This window comes from Mesoplodon bidens (genome assembly GCF_964165515.1).
Source record: "Mesoplodon bidens genome assembly, chromosome: 12".
NCBI classification, from domain to species: domain Eukaryota; kingdom Metazoa; phylum Chordata; class Mammalia; order Artiodactyla; family Ziphiidae; genus Mesoplodon; species Mesoplodon bidens.
In genome coordinates, this window is record NC_138168.1 from 43,039,703 (window position 1) to 43,057,522 (window position 17,820).

The following is a 17,820-nucleotide window of genomic DNA, read 5'->3' on the forward strand; positions in this document are numbered from 1 at the left end:
TCAAAATATCTCAAGATCATTTCGGGATGATTACCCTTTCTGTGGCTTAGTTTTGTTGTCTCATTAAAACATGCAGCCAAATGAATGCTTGCCTTTAAAATAGTAAATTGAATAAAACATTTTAAAAAGCCCTTTTCGGGCTTCCCTGGTGGTGCAGTGGTTGAGAGTCCGCCTGCCGATGCAGGGGACACGGGTTCGTGCCCCCGTCCGGGAAGATCCCACATGCCGCGGAGCGGCTGGGCCCGTGAGCCATGGCCGCTGAGCCTGCGGGTCCGGAGCCTGTGCTCCGCAACGGGAGAGGCCACAACAGTGAGAGGCCTGCGTACCACCAAAAAAAAAAAAAAAAAAAAGCCCTTTTCTTGGAATTGCTTTCAGAGCAATATCAGCTATAGAAGAAGATTTCATAAAAGATCAAACAATGTTTTGTGATAATTTACCCACCAGATTAAAGTAGAGCACGGCCTAAAGAGTCAGAAAAACCTGGATTACTAGCTGGTAATCTTGGACAGCTGAGGTAAACTCTCTGAGGCTCAGTTTCACGATCATGAGTCCTACAGGTACAGTATTAAATGAAATACCATACATTAATCACTTAGCACAATGTCTGGCACCCAGTAAGTAACTGATATATGCTATTTCACCTAGCTACCTGTTGCCAACAAGAAGTGCTCTAAGTGGGTGTAGCTGGCTAAGTATAACCAGTTACTTAAGTAGAGTCTTGTAAGTGGATGACTGGATATTTTAAAAATCAATACAGATAGAAACTAGGGGCCTGAACCAAGATGGTGGAGTAGAAGGACGTGCTCTCACTCCCTCTTGTGAGAGCACCAGAATCACAACTAGCTGCTGGGCGATCATTGACAGGAAGACACTGGAACTCACCAAAAAAGACACCCCACATCCAAAGACAAAGGAGAAGCCACAATGAGATGGTACGAGGGGCACAATCACAGCAAAATCAAATCCCATAACTGCTGGGTGGGTGACTCACAGACTGGAGAACAATTATACCACAGAAGTCCACCCACTGGAGTGAAGGTTCTGAGCCCCATGTCAGGCTTCCCAACCTGTGGGTCCGGCAACGGGAGGAGGAATTCCTAGAGAATCAGACTTTGAAGACTAGTGGGATCTGATTGCAGGACTTCGACAGGACTGGAGGAATCTGATTGCAGGACTTCGACAGGACTGGGGGAAACGGAGACTCCACTCTTGGAGGGCACACACAAAGCAGTATGCGCATCGGGACCCAGGGGAAGGAGCAGTGAACCCAGGGGAGACGGAACCAGACCTACCTGGTAGTGTTGGAGGGTCTCCTGCAGAGGCGGGGGATGGCTGTGGCTCACCATGGGGACAAGGACACTGGCAGCAGAAGTTCTGGGAAGTACTCCTTGGTGTGAGCCCTCCCAGAGTCTGCCATTAGCCCCACCAAAGAGCCCAGGTAGGCTCCAGTGTTGGGTTGCCTCAGGTCAAATAACCAAGAGGGAGGGAACCCAGCCCCATCCATCAGCAGTCAAGTGGATTAAAGTTTTACTGAGCTCTGCCCACCAGAGCAACACCCAGCTCTACCCACCACCAGTCCCTCACATCAGGAAACCTGCACAAGCCTCTTAGATAGCCTCATCCACCAGAGGGCAGACAGCAGAAGCAAGAAGAACTACAATCCTGTGGAACAAAAACCACAGCTTGTGGAACAAAACCCACATTCACAGAAAGACAGACAAGATGAAAAGGAAGAGGGCTATGCACCAGATGAAGGAACAAGATAAAACCCCAGAAAAATAACTAAATGAAGTGGAGATAGGCAACCTTCCAGAAAAAGAATTCAGAATAATGATAGTGAAGATGATCCAGGACCTCGGAAAAACAATGGAGGCAAAGATCGAGAAGATGCAAGAAATGTTTAACAAAGACCTAGAAGAATTAAAGAACAAACAAACAGAGATGAACAATACAATAATTGAAATGAAAACTACACTAGAAGGAATCAATAGCAGAATAACTGAGGCAGAAGAACAGATAAGTGACCTGGAAGACAGAATGGTGGAATTCACTGCCATGGAACAGAATAAAGAAAAAAGAATAAAAAGAAATGAAGACAGCCTAAGAGACCTCGGGGACAACATTAAATGCAACAACATTCACATTATAGTGGTCCCAGAAGGAGAAGAGAGAAAGAAAGGACCTGAGAAAATATTTGAAGAGATTATAGTCGAAAACTTCCCTAATATGGGAAATGAAATAGCCATCCAAGTCCAGGAAGCACAGCAAGTCCCATATAGGATAAACCAAGGAGAAACACGCCTAGACACATACTAATCAAACTGGCAAAAATTAAAGACAAAGAAAAATTACTGAAAGCAGTAAGGGAAAAATGACAAATAACATACAAAGGAACTCCCATAAGGTTAACAGCTGATTTCTCAGCAGAAACTCTACAAGCCAGAAGGGAGTGGCATGATATACTTAAAGTGATGAAAGGGAAGAACCTACAGCCAAGATTATTCTACCTGGCAAGGATCTCATTCAGATTTGATGGAGAAATCAAAAGCTTTACAGACAAGCAAAAGCTAAGAGAATTCAGCACCACCAAACCAGCTCTACAACAAATGCTAAAGGAACATCTCTAAGTGGGAAACACAAGAGAAGAAAAGGACCTACAAAAACAAACCCAAAACAATTAAGAAAATGGTCAGAGGAACATACATATCAATACTTACCTTAAACGTGAATGGATTAAACGCTCCAACCAAAAGACACAGGCTTGCTGAATGGATACAAAAACAAGACCCATATATATGCTGTCTACAAGAGACCCACTTCAGACCTAGGGACACATACAGACTGAAAGTGACGGGATGGAAAAAGATATTCCATGCAAATGGAAATCAAAAGAAAGCTGGAGTAGCAATACTCATATCAGATAAAATAGACTTTATAATAAAGAATGTTACAAGAGACAAGGAAGGATACTACATAATGATCAAGGGATCAATCCAAGAAGAAGATATAACAATTATAATATATATGCACCCAACACAGGAGCACCTCAATACATAAGGCAACTGCTAACAGATGTAAAAGAGGAAATCGACAGTAACACAATAATAGTGGGGGACTTTAACACCTCACTTACACCAATGGACAGATCATTCAAAATGAAAATAAATAAGGAAACAGAAGCTTTAAATGACACAATAGACCAGACAGATTTAATTGATATTTATAGGACATTCCATCCAAAATCGGCAGATTACACTGTCTTCTTAAGTGTGCACAGAACATTCTCCAGGATAGATCACATCTTGGGTCACAAAGTAAGCCTCAGTAAATTTAAGAAAACTGAAATCATATCAAGCATCTTTTCTGACCACAATGCTATGAGATTAGAAATGAATTACAGGGGAAAATACATAAAAAACACAAACACATGGAGGCTAAACACTACATTACTAAAACCAAGAGATTACTGAAGAAATCAAAGAGGAAATAAAAAAATACCTAGAGACAAATGACAATAAAAACACGACAACCCAAAACCTATGGGATACAGCAAAAGCAGTTCTAAGAGGGAACTTTATAGCTATACAAGCCTACCTCAAGAAACAACAAAAATCTCAAATAAATAATCTAACCTTAAACCTAAAGGAACTAGAGAAAGAAGTACAAACAAAACCCAAAGTTAGCAGAAGGAAAGAAATCATAAAGATCAGAGCAGAAATAACTGAAATAGAAACAAAGAAAACAATAGCAAAGATCAATAAAACTAAAAGCTGGTTCTTCGAGAAGATAAACAAAATTGATAAACCATTAGCCAGACTCATCAACAAAAAGAGGGAGAGGACTCAAATCAATAAAATTAGAAATGAAAAGGGAGAAGTTACAACAGACACCGCAGAAATACAAAGCATCCTAAGAGACTACTACAAGCAACTCTATGCCAATAAAATGGACAACCTGGAAGAAATGGACAAATTCTTAGAAAGGTATAATCTTCCAAGACTGAACCAGGAAGAAATAGAAAATATGAACAGACCCATCACAAGTAATGAAATTGAAACTGTGATTAAGAATCTTCCAACAAACCAAAGTCCAGGACCAGATGGCTTCACAGGTGAATTCTATCAAACATTTAGAGAAGAGCTAACACACACCCTTCTCAAACTCTTCCAAAAAATTGCAGAGGAAGGAACACTCCCAAACTTATTCTATGAAGCCACCATCACCCTGATACCAAAACCAGACAAAGATACCACGAAAAAAGAAAATTACAGACCAATATCACTGATGAATATAGATGCAAAAATCCTCAACAAAATACTAGCAAACAGAATCCGACAACACATTAAAAGGATCATACATCATGATCAAGTGGGATTTATCCCAGGGATGCAAGGATTCTTCAATATACACAAATCAGTCAATGTGATACACCAGATTAACAAATTGAAGAATAAAAACCATATGATCATCTCAATAGATGCAGAAAAAGCTTTTGACAAAATTCAACACCCATTTATGATGAAAACTCTCCAGAAAGTGGGCACAGAGGGAACCTACCTCAACATAATAAAGGCCATATATGACAAACCCACAGCAAACATCATTCTCAATGGTGAAAAACTGAAAGCATTTCCTTTAAGATCAGGAACAAGACAAGGATGTCCACTCTCACCACTATTATTCAACATAGTTTTGGAAGTCCTAGCCTCAGCAATCAGAGAAGAAAAAGCAATAAAAGGAATACAAATTGGAAAAGAAGACATAAAACTGTCACTGTTTGCAGATGACATGATACTATACATAGAGAATCCTAAAGATGCCACCAGAAAACTACTAGAGCTGATCAATGATTTTGGTAAAGTTGCAGGATATAAAATTAATGCACAGAAATCTCTTGCATTCCTATACACTAATGATGAAAAATCTGAAAGAGAAATTAAGGAAACACTCCCATTTACCATTGCAACAAAAAGAATAAAATACCTAAGAATAAACCTACCTAGGGAGACAAAAGACCTGAATGCAGAAAACTATAAGACACTGATGAAAGAAATTAAAGATGATACCAACAGATGGAGAGATATACCATGTTCTTGGATTGGAAGAATCAATATTGTAAAAATGACTATACTACCCAAAGCAATCTACAGATTCAATGCAATCCCTAGCAAATTACCAATGGCATTTTTTACAGAACTAGGACAAAAAATCTTCAAATCTGTATGGAGACACAATAGACCCAGATAGCCAAAGCAGTCTTGAGGGAAAAAAACGGAGGTGGAGGAATCAGACTTTCTGATTTCAGACTATACTACAAACCTACAGTAATCAAGACAATATGGTACTGATACAAAAACAGAAACATAGATCAGTGGAACAAGATAGAACGCCCAGAGGTAAACCCACACACCTATGGTCAACAAATCTATGACAAAGGAGGCAAGGATATACAATGGAGATAATTGTATCTTCAATAAGCGGTGCTGGGAAAACTGGACAGCTACATGTAAAAGAATGAAATTAGAACACTCCCTAACACCATACACAAAAATAAACTCAAAATGGATTTGAGACCTAAATGTAAGACTGGACACTACAAAACTCTTAGAGGAAAACATAGGAAGAACACTGTTTGACATAAATCACAGCAAGATCTTTTTTGATCCACCTTCTAGAGTAATGGAAATAAAAACAAAAATAAACAAATGGGACCTAATGAAACTTCAAAGCTTTTGCACAGCAAAGGTAACCATAAACAAGAGAAAAAGACAACCCTCAGAATGGGAGAAAATATTTGCAAACGAATCAGTGGACAAAGGATTAATCTCCAAAATATATAAACAGCTCATGCAGCTCAATATTAAAAAAAAAACAACCCAATCCAAAAATGGGCAGAAGACCTAAATAGACATTTCTCCAAAGAAGACATACAGATGGCCAAGAAGCACATGAAAAGCTGCTCAACATCACTAATTATTAGAGAAATGAAAATCAAAACTACAATGAGGTATCACCTCACACCAGTTAGAATGGGCATCATGAGAAAATCTACAAACAACAAATACTGGCGAGGGTGTGGAGAAAAGGGAACCCTCTTCACTGTTGATGGGAATGTAAACTGATACAGCCACTATGGAGAACAGTATGGAGGTTCCTTAAAAAAGTAAAATAGAATTACCATATGATCCAGCAATCCCAGTACTGGGCATATACCCAGAGAAACCCACAATTCAAAAAGACACTTGTGGGCTTCCCTGGTGGCACAGTGGTTGAGAGTCCACCTGCTGATGCAGGGGACACGGGTTCGTGCCCCGGTCCGGGAAGATCCCACATGCCACGGAGCGGCTGGGCCTATGAGCCATGGCCACTGAGCCTGCGTGTCTGGAGCCTGTGCTCTGCAACGGGAGAGGCCACAGCAGTGAGAGGCCCGTGTACCGCAAAAAAAAAAAAAAAAAAAAAAGACACTTGTACCCCAACGTTCACTGCAGCACTATTTACAATAGCCAGGTCATGGAAGCAACCTAAATGCCCATTGACAGACGAATGGATAAAGAAGATGTGGTACATAGATACAATGGAATATTACTCAGCCATAAAAAGGAATGAAATTGGGTCATTTGTTGAGACGTGGATGGATCTGGAGAGTGTCATACAGAGTGAATTAAGTCAGAAAGAGAAAAACAAATATCGTATATTAACGCATATATGTGGAACCTAGAAAAATGGTACAGATGAACCGGTTTGCAGGGCAGAAATTGAGACACAGATGTAGAGAACAAACGTATGGACACCAAGGGGGGAAAGCTGCAGGGGGGGTGCGTGTGGTGTGATGAATTGGGTGATTGGGATTGACATGTATACACTGATGTGTATAAAACTGATGACTAATAAGAACCTGCTGTATAAAGAAAAAATAAAAAATATAAATCAATCAATCAATCAATCAATCAATCAATACAGAATAAGCTGTATGAGTGGTCAATGTGCGGAATAGTTCAGTTGAGGAAGACATCAGAGTAGTTGGGAGAAATATGGAGAGTTCATGGAGGAAGCAGGATTTGAACTAAGCCCTATACTAAGAAAGGGAAGAAGGTTTTAAAATGGGGTAAATAAAATGATCAAGGGGTGAAAGTAGGAATGGTTATGTAGTATTCAGGAGGCCAGTGGAAGGTACCTCTATGAAAGCAGAGGCAGTAGAGGGAGAAGTCAGGGCAAGGTAATGCAGGGTCTTGAGGGTTATGAGAGTCACACAGTGGGAAACTTTTTAAGATTTTTGAGGAAGATGGCATGAAAAGCAGAGTTTGGAGAGCATAGGTCTATGTCACAATATGCAGGGCGAAGCAGGAGACTCAACAGACTATTTCCATAGTTCATGTATAATGAGAAGACAGTAGCAACAGTGAGAATGGAAAGTTAGCGATGAATAATCCCAACAATGATGATGTACTTTTGAATACCTAATGGTTCTAAAAGCTCTAAATGTATAACTCACTGAATCCTTGTAACAACTCTATGAAATAGGCAATAGTATCCTTTTGGATTCAAACCCAGCCTCTTTCACTGCATGGCCTTGGGTAAGTTACTTAATCACTCTGAGGCTCAGTTTCTTTTTTTTTTTTTTTTGCGGTACGCGGGCCTCTCACTGTTGTGGCCTCTCCCGTTGCGGAGCACAGGCTCCGGACGCGCAGGCTCAGCGGCCATGGCTCACGGGCCCAGCCGCTCCGCGGCATGTGGGATCTTCCCGAACTGGGGCACGAACCCGTGTCCCCTGCATCGGCAGGCGGACTCTCAACCACTGCGCCACCAGGGAAGCCTGAGGCTCAGTTTCTTAAAGCATGATATCCACCTATATATGTCTAGGTTCCTCATCTGGACAAAAGTTCCTTTAGGATGGAAACTTTGTCTTATATCTTTGTATTCCCAACACCTAGCACATGACAAAAAACATTGGCCTTTGGTTTATATTTAGAACTTTTAATACTCAAATCTGTCACAACCACTTAGCAGAAACCTAACCACAATGAATCCAACAATCCACTTTCATCATGCCTATTTGGCAAAATGCAAACAACCCACCGGATTATTTCCACAATAAATCCATAATCCCAAACTGTACTTACTCACTTGCCTGTCTGCTCATTCTCCCCTGTTTAACACCACTATTGCAATCTTCTCCACTCTCCCTTGAAACTCTAATATCCCTCTCACCCTTTACTCTCAAGTGAAGATCTAGCCTCCTGGTTGACAGTGAAAACAGACACCATCAAGCTGAAACTCTGATCTGCCTACCCCTCTACACCCAACCTCTCCTTCTACCCTCCTGTTAGAATGCAGAACGTGCCTGCCCCCTGTCAAAGGCTCATCTCTCTCTCTCTCTCTCTTTCTGTGGATGCCTTAGATCTCAACTACTCTGCCTTCTCAGGAAAACTGACCTTGTTTACTTTCCCACTGTTTCCTATATCTTCACTCTCTCTATAGGATTCTTCCTATCAGCATTTAAACATGTTCAGGTCTCTCCCATCTTAAGAAAGGAAGAAGGGAAGTAGAGACAGAGGGCTGGAGGGACAAAGGAACAGAAAGAAATTAAAAGAAAATCCCTGAGTCTCAATTCTTCTTTAGTGACCTCTCTTTCTTATATCTTCCTTATGGCCAAACTTTGAGTTGTGCAGGATCACTATTCCCACTTCCTCATCTTCCATTCATTATTTAATCTACTTTCATCTTACTCTCACCCCCAAGTGCTCCCTCAAAATGGCTCTTATGGCACCAAGAATGCCAGTGTTGATAGATTCACTTCTGGTCCTATCAGCTGGATTTGACACAAATAACCACCCCTTCCCTTTTCTCTGATTTATAGGACAGCACATTCTCCTGATTTTTCTTAATTTCTCCGACTCTTCTTTCTTGGTCTCTTTCAATATTTTATCCTCTAACCAAATCTTCAACCCAGCATTTCTTATGTATTCTCACTTCTTACTCAAACTCATCATGCAATGGTTTCAAACACTACTTTTAAGCTGACTACTCCCAAACCTATTATCCCCAATCCACATCTCTAGACATACATATCCAACCACATATGCAATATCTCCACCTAGATGTCTCACAAACACCTCAGAATCAACAAGTTCAATATCAAGTTTATGATCTTCCCCCACCAAACAGGTTCCTCCCTCCATCTTAGTAAATAGCAACCCTATTCACTAAGCTGCTCTTATTAAAACCCTGGAAATCATCGTTCCTTTCCTTCACATTCCATATTCAATTAACCACCAAGTTTTGTCAGTTCTACCTCCTAAATATCTCTGAAATCTATCCATTTCTCCCCATCACAATGGCCCCCATGTAGCCTAGCCACCACCATTTCTCACATCACTGCAAGAGTCTCTTAATTCATTTCCCCACACATACTCTTCCCCTACCCTCCCCAGTCCCTGTCCCCTCCATTTTCTCTCATGTAGCCATAATGACCTTTTAAAGTACAAATCGGATCATATCATTCACAGAATTGAACCCTTCAGTAATATCACACTGCTTTAAAATCAAAGACTAAAACCCTTAGTAATACCCTACAGGTAATATGACCTGGCACCTGCCCACTTCCTCAGGCTCAGATCACTAGTCTCCTCCTGGCTCACAGCGCTTTGAGTTCTTTCTAGTCCTCAAACACACCAGACTCCCATTCAGAGTCTTCACACCTGCTACTTCGTAACATGTATACATTCTCTCTCCTCCCCGACCTTCTCAAATTTTAGGTGTCAGCTTTAATCACTGACCACTTCTATCTACTCCCAGCTGATCCTGAATGCTCAAGATCAGCATTCTTGTTATATGCTTTGGTGGCATCTGGGAATTTTTTCTTTGCAACACTTATCACACCTGAATTAAATAATTACTTTTATAACAATATGTTTAATGGCTGTTTCCCCTACCAGACTACAAGCTCTGCTCATTCACAGCTATATCCCTAGTTACTACCACTACCCTGCACATAATAGGTACTCAATAATTTTTTTTTTTAGTGAATAAGAAGCAGTACATTTTCTGATCTCCAATGAAAGACATAGATTACGTTATGCTATGTTCCAATTTTCTCCCTATATTCCTAACAATTTATTAATCTACACTAAAACTATGTTGAATACTTCCAGATACATACCTCCAATCACAGGTTTTATATATATATATATATATATATATCTGCTTATATAAATTTTAAACAAACCAAGTATAATAAGATGAAGATTAGCAATTCAGAATCTGGGGGGCCAAAGCATCCTGGCAACCACTCTGGTGATGCTGAACAGCTCAATGAAACTACATCTCTATTCAGTTTAAATTAAAGAAGTATGACTCTAAGTAAGAGGGAATCCATCAATTCTACTATTCAGGTTTCACAAATCACTGTATTCTTTACCTTAAGATAATAAAACTATATGGAGTCCTTGACCCAGTAATTCCAAGAGGAAGTGACTAGAAAATAGAATTCTCATCAGATAACTCTATTGCAGTTAAATGAATCAGCTTGCTGTACCACAGAAATAGCTTGCTAATTTCTACCTTTGGTTATCTTTCTCCTTGTTATACTCCCTTCCTCTCTCAATCAATCCATGGACATGGATTCACCCTAAAGAGGTGAGAAAGAATGTCTTGTTCATAATTCCGCTTGTAGGTATTCTCTGATTAACCCCACCTTGCTCTGTTCCCTCTTTTTTTTTTTTTTTTTTTTTTTTTTTTTTGCAGTACATGAGCCTCTCACTGTTGTGGCCTCTCCCGTTGCGGAGCACAGGCTCTGGACGCGCAGGCTCAGCGGCCATGGCTCATGGGCCCAGCCACTCCGCGGCATGTGGGATCCTCCCGGACCGGGGCATGAACCCGTGTCCCCTGCATCGGCAGGCGGACTCCCAACCACTGAGCCACCAGGGAAGCCCTGTTCCCTCCTTTAATTCAGCATCTCCTTCACTCTTTTGTTCTAAAATCCTATTGTACAATTTATAACATTCACATTGATGATTTTTTTCCCTTTTTCTTTTTCTCAGTATAGATTTATTTTTATTTCCCCAACTACACTGATAGTTTAAGGCCTGGACTTTACCCTTCTTTTCCTTCAAATACCCTTTAACCAGCCCAATATTTAAGAATAGCATGTGCTTGCTAATTAAGCTGATTTAAATGAAAGACTGAGTCTATGTGAGTCAAAGAAAATACATTACTCTCCAGAAACAATTTCCTGCCACACACACACAAAGGACAACTGATTCCTTTAAGTTCACTCCTGAGAAACTCAGACATAATTTTCCATAGGTTCATTATTACACATAACGGTTCAACTCCCAGGCCAATGTGAAAAGGCCTATAAAATCCACGAAGTACCTCACAACTGCAGAAATCATGCTTTTGAGCTACCACATCCAGCTCTACTGAGGAAAGGGGGTGGGGGGGGAGGCAAGATCTAGGATGAGTTGGAGAGGAAATATGGATTGGGGAAAGGGGCTTCTGCCTCTTTTTATCTCTTTACCCCGTTCCTTCACATAACAGTGAGGTGAGCTGGGTGCACAGGTCACTGGTAGAATCAGACACAAAGCAGAGGAAGCAAGTTTCTGCCGTCTCCACACTGGGAAGACTCCTGTAGGCAGTAGGGAATTCATGTGGAAATTCATGTACAAATAGGCCCATAATTGGCCCACAGATGCCCATATCACTGTGCCACCAGAGTTTGGGGTAATTTTTTAACCTCTTCTTAATTCCACAGAAACTACACAAATGAGGAATGTGTTTGCTGCCTCAAAAGATCCAAGCTTTGCTTCACGACTCACGGTCATTCTGGCCACAGGACAATGCACCTAATTGCTTAAAACAGAATATGATGCCATATCATATCCTGCTGTAGTTGACAGGGACAAGTCTTTGGTGTTTTACTTTAAAATCATGGTGAGATATACTATATATATATATATATATATGTATATATATACATACACACACACACATATATATATATATATATCCCTTGCTATACCCAGTAGAAGTATGCCTGAAAAATACTGCATGTAGGTCTACATTTACTTAAAGTACCTTGAAAAGTAGCTCTTTACAGAGACTGGCCACAGAATTTATTTAATGCAAATAAATTCCCTATTTTTGTAAAAAATACATATTTATGTCAAGTAATATCAGGCTGACAAAGTAGGATGCAACTATATATGTTTATATTTTGTCAAATCAACTATGATTTATGAAATAATTCCAACCACATTTTCATGAGACTTTTTTTCCCAGTACAAGAGGAACTTCCCACTCCATAATCGCAAAGTCATTTCTCCTGTTTTTCCTCTACAAGGCATATCCAGCCCATACCTCATGACTCCCACCAGCCCTGACACTCTTAATCCTTTCCTACTCGAGACCCTATAAGGTACTTAGGAACAAGGACATGTCTCTGTGGCTGCCTGCCTTCCTTCCTCCCTCCCTGCCTTCCTTTCTTTCTTTCTCTTTCTTTCAATTAAGACCCTCACAGCACCAGCCACATGACCAGAAGAGCTCGAAGAGTACCAAGAGTGGAGGGCAGATTTACCATTTTGTAAAATTTTAGTTCCCATTTACTGAGAACTCTTACTATGTGTAGTAATAGTTTTCTAAGAGTTCCTCTCACCCCCATCTTACAGATGAGACAACAGTTACAGAGAATATAACTTGCCCAGAGTTCACCTTTAATAAGCAGAGAAGAACTGGTCTCCTGGCAGAATGGCTCCAGACTGTATTAATGACTAAAATGAACTCTCATGCATTATCTCTTTTTATTTTTTTTAACAGTCACATCTGGCAGCGGTTTTTCTCCATTCTATAGAGGAGGAAACTCCAAGATAATTAATCCAAGGTCAAACTGCTAGAAAGTGGTGGATCTGAAAATGCCTGGCTACAAAGCTCAAGCTCCTTACCACCAGCACACTATAGTTTCCCCACTCCACCTGGGGTTTCAGGAAAGTCCTTCCTGGGAACTCCAGGTGGAGATGGGAAGAAGCTGTGGCAGACTGGGGGGAAAGAGGTGACAAAAGGTAGAGTTGGAGTGCAGAAGCCCCAAGAAAACTAGTCATACCTATCTGCAAATATGTACCCAAAGATGCCCAACAGCAGCCATGGAAGCAAAAATCCAAACCCCAAGCCCCATAATGCCACCCACTTTTCTGATGCCCCTAACTCCACAGTCCCAATCCAACCTCTTTTTCTCACAAAAGGGGAAACTGAGCACCGCGCCCCCACCCCGAGTTAACCATCATTCCATCCTCCTCCCTTTCCAACAATCCACGCCAGAGGTCCCGGGTGTGCCTTCTACCCACCCCCACGGCTCGGCTGATGTTGTCCATCTTGCTGGCGACCTGTTGGAAGAGGGGATAGCAGGTCTGACAGAGGCGCACCGGCCGGGCGCCGCGCACCAGACACCCGGTCAGCTCTGCGCTGCTGTTGGCGAAGTCCAGCAGCAGCTCCCGGCACTCGGGATCCAGATCCGGCAAGTCTGGGGGTAGTGACAGTGGCCCCATCCTTCCGCCCTGCAGTAGAGCCAGGGACAAGTCCTCCACCTTCAGCAACTGCTCCTCCGACAGGAGGTCGTGGAGGACCCGGTGGGGACTGCTGCCCAAGGAGAAGGTGCCCAGAGCCAGCCCCGACCACAGCAGCGCCACCAGCAGCAGCCGCAGCAGCAGCAACGATGACCTCCGCCGCGCGACTGTCCGGTCCGGGTCCATCGCGGGGTTCACGAACCCCAAGGCGCAGACCTCCACCTCTCCGCCCCTAGTCGGTGCTGCGGGCGGCTGCCGCTTCCGGCTTCCTTGGGCGCAGGCCGCGAGCAGGGTCACGAGGAGCGCGCGTCACGGCCCCGCCTCCGGCGCGCGGCGCCCCGCCCCATTGGCTGCAGAGAGCCTCTCGCGCCGCGGGCCGGAGCGCGTGCGGGAGCGCGCACAGAGGGGCGGTTTCGCGTTCCCAGCCTGTGCCAAGCGCCTGACCAAGGGGCGCGCGAGACCCGGGCGGCGTCAGCTGTGGAGGCCCGAGCTGAGGCTCGCCTGCCCTATGAATACAGGAGTCGGCCGCTTTGAGCAGTTAAATTTCGGGAGTCTTGCCCTCGGTTGCCCACCTCTTTAGCAGTTCGCCGAGTTCCAGAAGTCTGAGGAGTTATGTGCCACAGAAAGACGGACGGCCTCCGCCGTGGGAATTACGAGTGAGTTCCCTGAGAAAGCCTGCTGGCACGTGCCTTGGCAGGTTTTTTTACTTGGTATTTCTTAGCATAATTTACCCCCTCAAAATATTTGGAAAGAGTAATGACGTGTGTTGATTATTTTTGATAGTGGAGCCTAGCGGCTTACAAGCTTTTTTTTTTTTTTTTAAACTCAGCTGTGTCAGCGCTGTCCGATAGACTTCCTGAGGTGATGGAATTCTGTATCTGCGCTCATACAGTAGCCACTAGCCACTTGCGGCTGTGGAACACTCGTAATGTGGCTACTGCCACCGGGGAATTGAATTTTTAACTGTATTTAATGTGAATGTAAATAGCCCTATCTGGCGAGTGGTGCTGTGTCGGACAGCGCAGGTCTAAGTTCTCTCACTGTGTAGCCTGGTCCTTGGGTGGCTAATGTCCAGGTTTCCTTGCGACTGAAGGGGTTCCTGGGGTGCAGCCCAAGCCTGTATCCCAGTGCAAAAACCTGGAAAATCCTTGCCAAAGCGCTCAATTTCAAACTCCTATCCAGTTTCTGACAAGCCCAGGGCAATCTTTGGGGACACTCTGAAAAGCGTCCTGATACCACTACTGGGCTGTAAAAAGAATTTAGCTAATGACCTGGAAAACGGTTTTCTGACAAGTATCTGCTAACAAATTTGGTAGAAAAATTATTTCCTGGCTGTTTTGTGTCATCCCGCTTTCGTTTTTGCCTTGTAAATTGCAGAGCTACTGTACTAATTCCTATTCATCTTATGGTGCTAATTTATGTTTCTGGGAGTTGGTAGAGTTACTTTTTTAGCCAGTCTGTTTGATTATTGTTCTGTGATCCTAATGGGAAGGGAGAAAAGGCCCATAATTTCTTTTTTTTTAAATTTTTATTTATTTACTTTTTGGCTGCGTCGAGTCTTTGTTGCTGCATGCGGGCTTTGTCCAGTTGCGGCGAGCGGGGGCTACTCTTCGCTGCGGAGCTCAGGCTCTAGGCGTGTGGGCTTCAGTAGTTGTGGCTCGCGGGCCCTAGAGCGCAGGCTCAGTAGCTGTGGCGCACGGGCTTAGTTGCTCCGTGGCATGTGGGATCTTCCTGGACCAGGGCTCGAACCTGTGTTCCCTGCATTGGCAGGCGGATTCTTAACCACTGTGCGGCCAGGGACGCCCCCATAATTTCTTTAACATGCCTCTTTATTCTTTTACTATTGCAAACAATATTGCAGGTAATATCATATCTATACAAGGTTGGTATATGTTTAAGATAAATTCCTACCAGTAGACTTGCTGGGTCAGAGAGTATGTGCATTTGTGATGTTGTTGATTGTGCTATATTACTTTCCACGGAGGTTTAATAATTTACTCATAATGGTTCCTAAAGAACTCCTAAAGAATGGTAATTCTGACATGTAGAAAGACCTAAAAGTTATAGGATGACATTTGAGAAAATTAAGAAAACTTATTTTACTGGGGTGGCTAATGTCCAGGTTTCCTTAGGACTGAAGGAGTTCCTGGAGTGCAGCACAAACCTGCATCCAATGCAAAAACCTGGAAAATCCTGGACAAACCACTCAATTTCAAACTTCCCTTCCTGGAGCAATTCCATCCTAAAGCCGTTAGAGCAAGTAGCGTAAGGTTGGCATCCATGCTTGGTGGGGTGGGGGTGTCAGTGGCCCAGAGAGGGGTGTCAGAGCACAGGGAAGAAGAGGAAGACATGACCGGGGTGGGGGTGGGAGGATCCTGATGCAGGGTATTGGATCCTGAGTTGGGTAAGAAGGGTTTCCCTGTAAGGGAGGGTACAGCAGTGACTGGGAGTTTGCTTATCTTCAGAAGGATTGACCAAATAGGTAAATATATTAAGGATAATGGGAGTCTGGTTTCTCATTGTCCAAGAAGGGAGTTACAAATATGAAAAGGGAGAAAAGTAGAATGAACTCTGTAGTGTTGGATTAGAATTAGCAATGTATGTATTATTAGTGGCTGCAAATACATATAGAACTAGATTGTGGCTTCTAAATGTCATTCTCCACTAAAAGGAATCAAGAATCCTTAGAGAAATAGCCAATTCTACCACTGGGGTAGGAAAAGCAGAAGTTTAGCCTGGATCATCTTTTTGTACCAGAAAGTAAGGAAGTGCTGAAAGAATGATGGGGACGTGTCAAGAATACACAGAAGCCAGCTTAACTAGGCTCCCACTGGCCAAATCTGGAACAATTTGAGCATCAAAATAAATAATGTTGGTTAATGGGTCGTAAACCATTGAATAAAACAGGAAAGCATGAACCTATAGTGATATATTTAAATAAATGAATAAGCTGAATGTTTCATGGGGATTAAAATATTTACATATTTTCAAAGTCATCTGCTAAAAAAATGTTTTAATTATAAATGGAAAAAATGAGTAAATTTACAGTGGGGAAGTCTGTCAGATCCCACATTAATCAAATGATCAACATGAATGTCATCATAATGGGACAAATAGAAATTGTATGCCACCTGATAGAATGCAGTTAGAAGAACATAGCACCAATTCTATTATATTCCTACCAAAGATGCATAAACTGATTCTAATCATGAGAAAACATCAGATAAATCAAGTTGTTTCATTCTGCAAAATATCTAGCTTATAATCTATAGTGTTATGTCTACAAGAGTCAAGAAAAGATTGAGGAATTGCACCTGACGCAAAGTGACGCAAAGGACATTATTCAGACAACTAGCGAAATTTGAATGGGATCTGAGAATTAGAAGGTAGTAATGTATAATGTTAATTTTCTGATTTTTATAATTGTATTGTGGTTATGCAAGAGTTTTATTTGTAAATATAAAATACACAGGAAAGCATTCAGGGGTGATAGGACATCAGGTCAGCAACTTACTTTTTTTTTGAGGTATAGTTGATTTACAATATTGTGTTAGTTTCAGGTGTACAGCAAAGTGATTCAGTCATATTTTTTTTCAGATTATTTTTCATTATAGGTTATTACAAGATACTGAATATTATTCCCTGTGTTAGACAGTAAATCCTTGTTGCTTATCTATTATACAGTTGCTTATCTATTATACAGTAGTGTGTATCTATTAATCCCATACTCCTAATTTATCCTTCTCCCCCTCCCTTTCCCCTTTGGTAACCATAAGTTTGTTTTCTGTCTGTGAGTCTGTTTATGCTTTGTATATACATTCATTTGTATTATTTTTTTAGATTCCACATGTAAGTGATATCATATAATATTTGTCTTTGTCTGACTTACTTCACTTAGTATGATATTCTCTAGGTACATCCATGTTGCTGCAAATGGCAATATTTCATTCTCTTTATGGCTGAGTAGTATTCCATTGTATATATGTACCACATCTTCTTTAGCCATTCATCTGTCAGTGGACGCTTAGGTTGCTTCCATGTCTTGGCTATTGTAAATAGTGCTGCTGTGAACACTGGGGTGCATGTACCTTTTCAAATTAGAGTTTTTCATCTTTTCTGGATATATGCCCAGGAGTGGGATTGCTGGATCATATGGTAGCTCTATTTTTAGTTTTTTAAGGAACCTCCGTACTTTTTTCCATAGTGGCTGCACCAATTTACATTCCCACCAACAGTGTAAGAGGGTTCTCTCTTCTCCACACCC

General features: G+C 41.9%; 1 protein-coding gene across 1 annotated transcript in view; it reads right to left on the bottom strand.

The window, feature by feature from the left end:
• Positions 1–13,830, bottom strand: part of OSTM1 (osteoclastogenesis associated transmembrane protein 1) — a 39,884-nt gene extending 26,054 nt beyond the window's left edge. The window contains exon 1 of the mRNA XM_081250570.1: positions 13,338–13,830. Coding sequence (XP_081106696.1) covers positions 13,338–13,742 — 405 coding nt within the window. The 5' untranslated portion in view covers positions 13,743–13,830. The remainder of the gene's footprint in view (positions 1–13,337) is intronic.
• Between the last annotated feature and the right edge of the window lie 3,990 nt (positions 13,831–17,820).